The sequence below is a fragment of the Echinops telfairi genome, unplaced genomic scaffold (genome assembly GCF_000313985.2).
Source record: "Echinops telfairi isolate 266 unplaced genomic scaffold, ASM31398v2 ScPeMD7_5;HRSCAF=22, whole genome shotgun sequence".
Classification (NCBI taxonomy): Eukaryota; Metazoa; Chordata; class Mammalia; order Afrosoricida; family Tenrecidae; genus Echinops; species Echinops telfairi.
Window position 1 is genome coordinate 28,422,908 of NW_022103901.1, and position 1,970 is coordinate 28,424,877.

The 1,970-nt window shown below is 57.0% G+C and overlaps 1 protein-coding gene across 1 annotated transcript in view; it reads left to right on the forward strand.

The window, feature by feature from the left end:
• MYH11 (myosin heavy chain 11) overlaps positions 1 to 1,970 on the forward strand; it is a 127,579-nt gene that overhangs the window by 52,927 nt on the left and 72,682 nt on the right. Inside the window, exon 4 of the mRNA XM_045286010.1 lies at positions 801 to 903. Within this exon, the coding sequence (XP_045141945.1) occupies positions 801 to 903 (103 nt within the window). The remainder of the gene's footprint in view (positions 1 to 800; positions 904 to 1,970) is intronic.

Here is a 1,970-nt window from a genome sequence, read left to right on the forward strand (position 1 = left end):
AAAGGATCCTTTGCAGCAGATTTGTCCACGGTGATAACGAGTTTGGTTTCTTGCCCCATGGGCTTTGATTGTGGATCCAAGTGAAATCGTTGACAACATCAATCTTTTTTCGGTTGATCTTGCTGGTCCACTTGTGAAGGTCGTTGTTGACTTGATGTTGAGGCGTCCTCCCTCCTTTGCTCGTCACCAGTAAGTGCCTCGGACCCTCTTCGCTTTCAGCAAGCAAGGTTGTGTCATCTGCATCTCACACATGGGTCATGGATATACCTCCAACTCTGGTGCCCTGCCCGGGCCCCTTCCTCCAGTTCAGCTTCTGCCCGGCTTTGCTCCGGCGATTGAAGGAACCACCCGGACTCACACCCGTCCTGCTTTTAAACCTTTCGGGATCCCTTGTTTGGTTCAAACGACTAGTCTGTGTGCAGCTCTGTCGGTGGGCAGTCCAGTGTTTGGGAAGTCCCATTCTTCCTCCCAGGTATTTCTGCCCTCCCTCGCTCTTTCTATCTCTACCAACATGAACAACGTCGTACAAACAGGCAGGCCAGGCCAAGTCAACTCGACTTTGGAATTTGCTAAGAAAGCTCACCCTGCGGCGTCTGGGCAGGCGTGGACTGGGTGTTGGACTTGGGTTGGAAGCCCAGCTCAGCCCAGGACAGCTCAGCGGTGTGCCTGTGGGCCTGGGAGGCCCTGCTGGGAACTCCCATTTCGATGGTCACTGGCCAGAGCTGTAGGGCGCACCCCACAGAACACTTGTGCGGGGCTGTTTCCAAGGGGCTGCTGGCCACTGTTCCCGTGTCTTCCAGGGGCGAGTCTGGAGCCGGGAAAACAGAGAACACCAAGAAAGTCATCCAGTACCTGGCGGTGGTGGCCTCCTCCCACAAGGGCAAAAAGGATGTCAGTATTACGGTGAGTGGGGACCGTCTGCCCCGAGGCCCTGCCTGAGCAGTGGGACCCCCCACTTGCAGCCTGATGTAGATACCCATATCCAGTACCACGGTGAGGGAGACCCGGAGTGGGCTGAGGCTTTTCAGGACAGAGAGTTTTAAGAACTCAGCCCGGCGCTTGCCACCCTTCCCTGGCAGCTTACAGCAATGTCCCCTTGGGCCTACTCGGATCTGGACAATTCCTCAGAGGGCCCTGTTTGAGGAGCAGTCAAAGGTTTGCAGTCAAAGGTTCTCGACTGAGACACGAAAGGTGTGATGCCATTTCATTCTCTGTTGTGAGGGCTGCCCTGGGCATTGTAGGGTGTTTAGAAGCGTCCCTGGGCTCCACCCACCAGGCACCCTTAGTACATCTCCCTTAGTGCCCACCCTGCCAGCCCCCAATCAGGATGACCATAAGTGTCTCCAGACTTGGCCCATGTCCCCACTGGGCGCAAAACTGTAGCTGAATCTCTAGAAATGCACTGGAACCGAGGCTCACTCTGGGTTTGCTCTCCCCTCCCTGTGTTCCCGGTGGGCTCCCTCCATCCAGTGCTGCTCAGTCACACTTAGAGACTGAGCCCCTACTGTGTGCCCAGCACTGCTAGCTCCAGGGATGTGCTCTTCTATGGGCTGAGCTTCTAGAGCGGTGGGCAAGGGGGGCAGTCACCCAGAAATCACCCAGACGACGGCGCAGAGTGTGGCTAAGGGCTTTGGGGGGAGATAAGAGGAGGTTTCTAGAGGCAACGCACTAGGGTGGGTTTTCTGGGCCTGTCCTTCCTGTCCTCTGTCCCAGAGGTGGGACAACAGTGACCCACTGGACGGATTTGGCAGCAACCCCGCCTGCAGGTTTGGGAGCAGGAGGACGTTCCACTTGGGGCTGGACTATAACGGAGGGTGGAGGGCAGATACCACTGGTTCCCGCCATGCCAGGTCATTCCAAGCCCCTCCAAGGTGACCAGCTGTCCGACGGCCACAGAGGCCAGCTTGTCTGAAAGCCCTCGGAGAGCCAAGGCAGGTGCCATTGTAGCTTTGGGGAACCCCTTTCCCAGA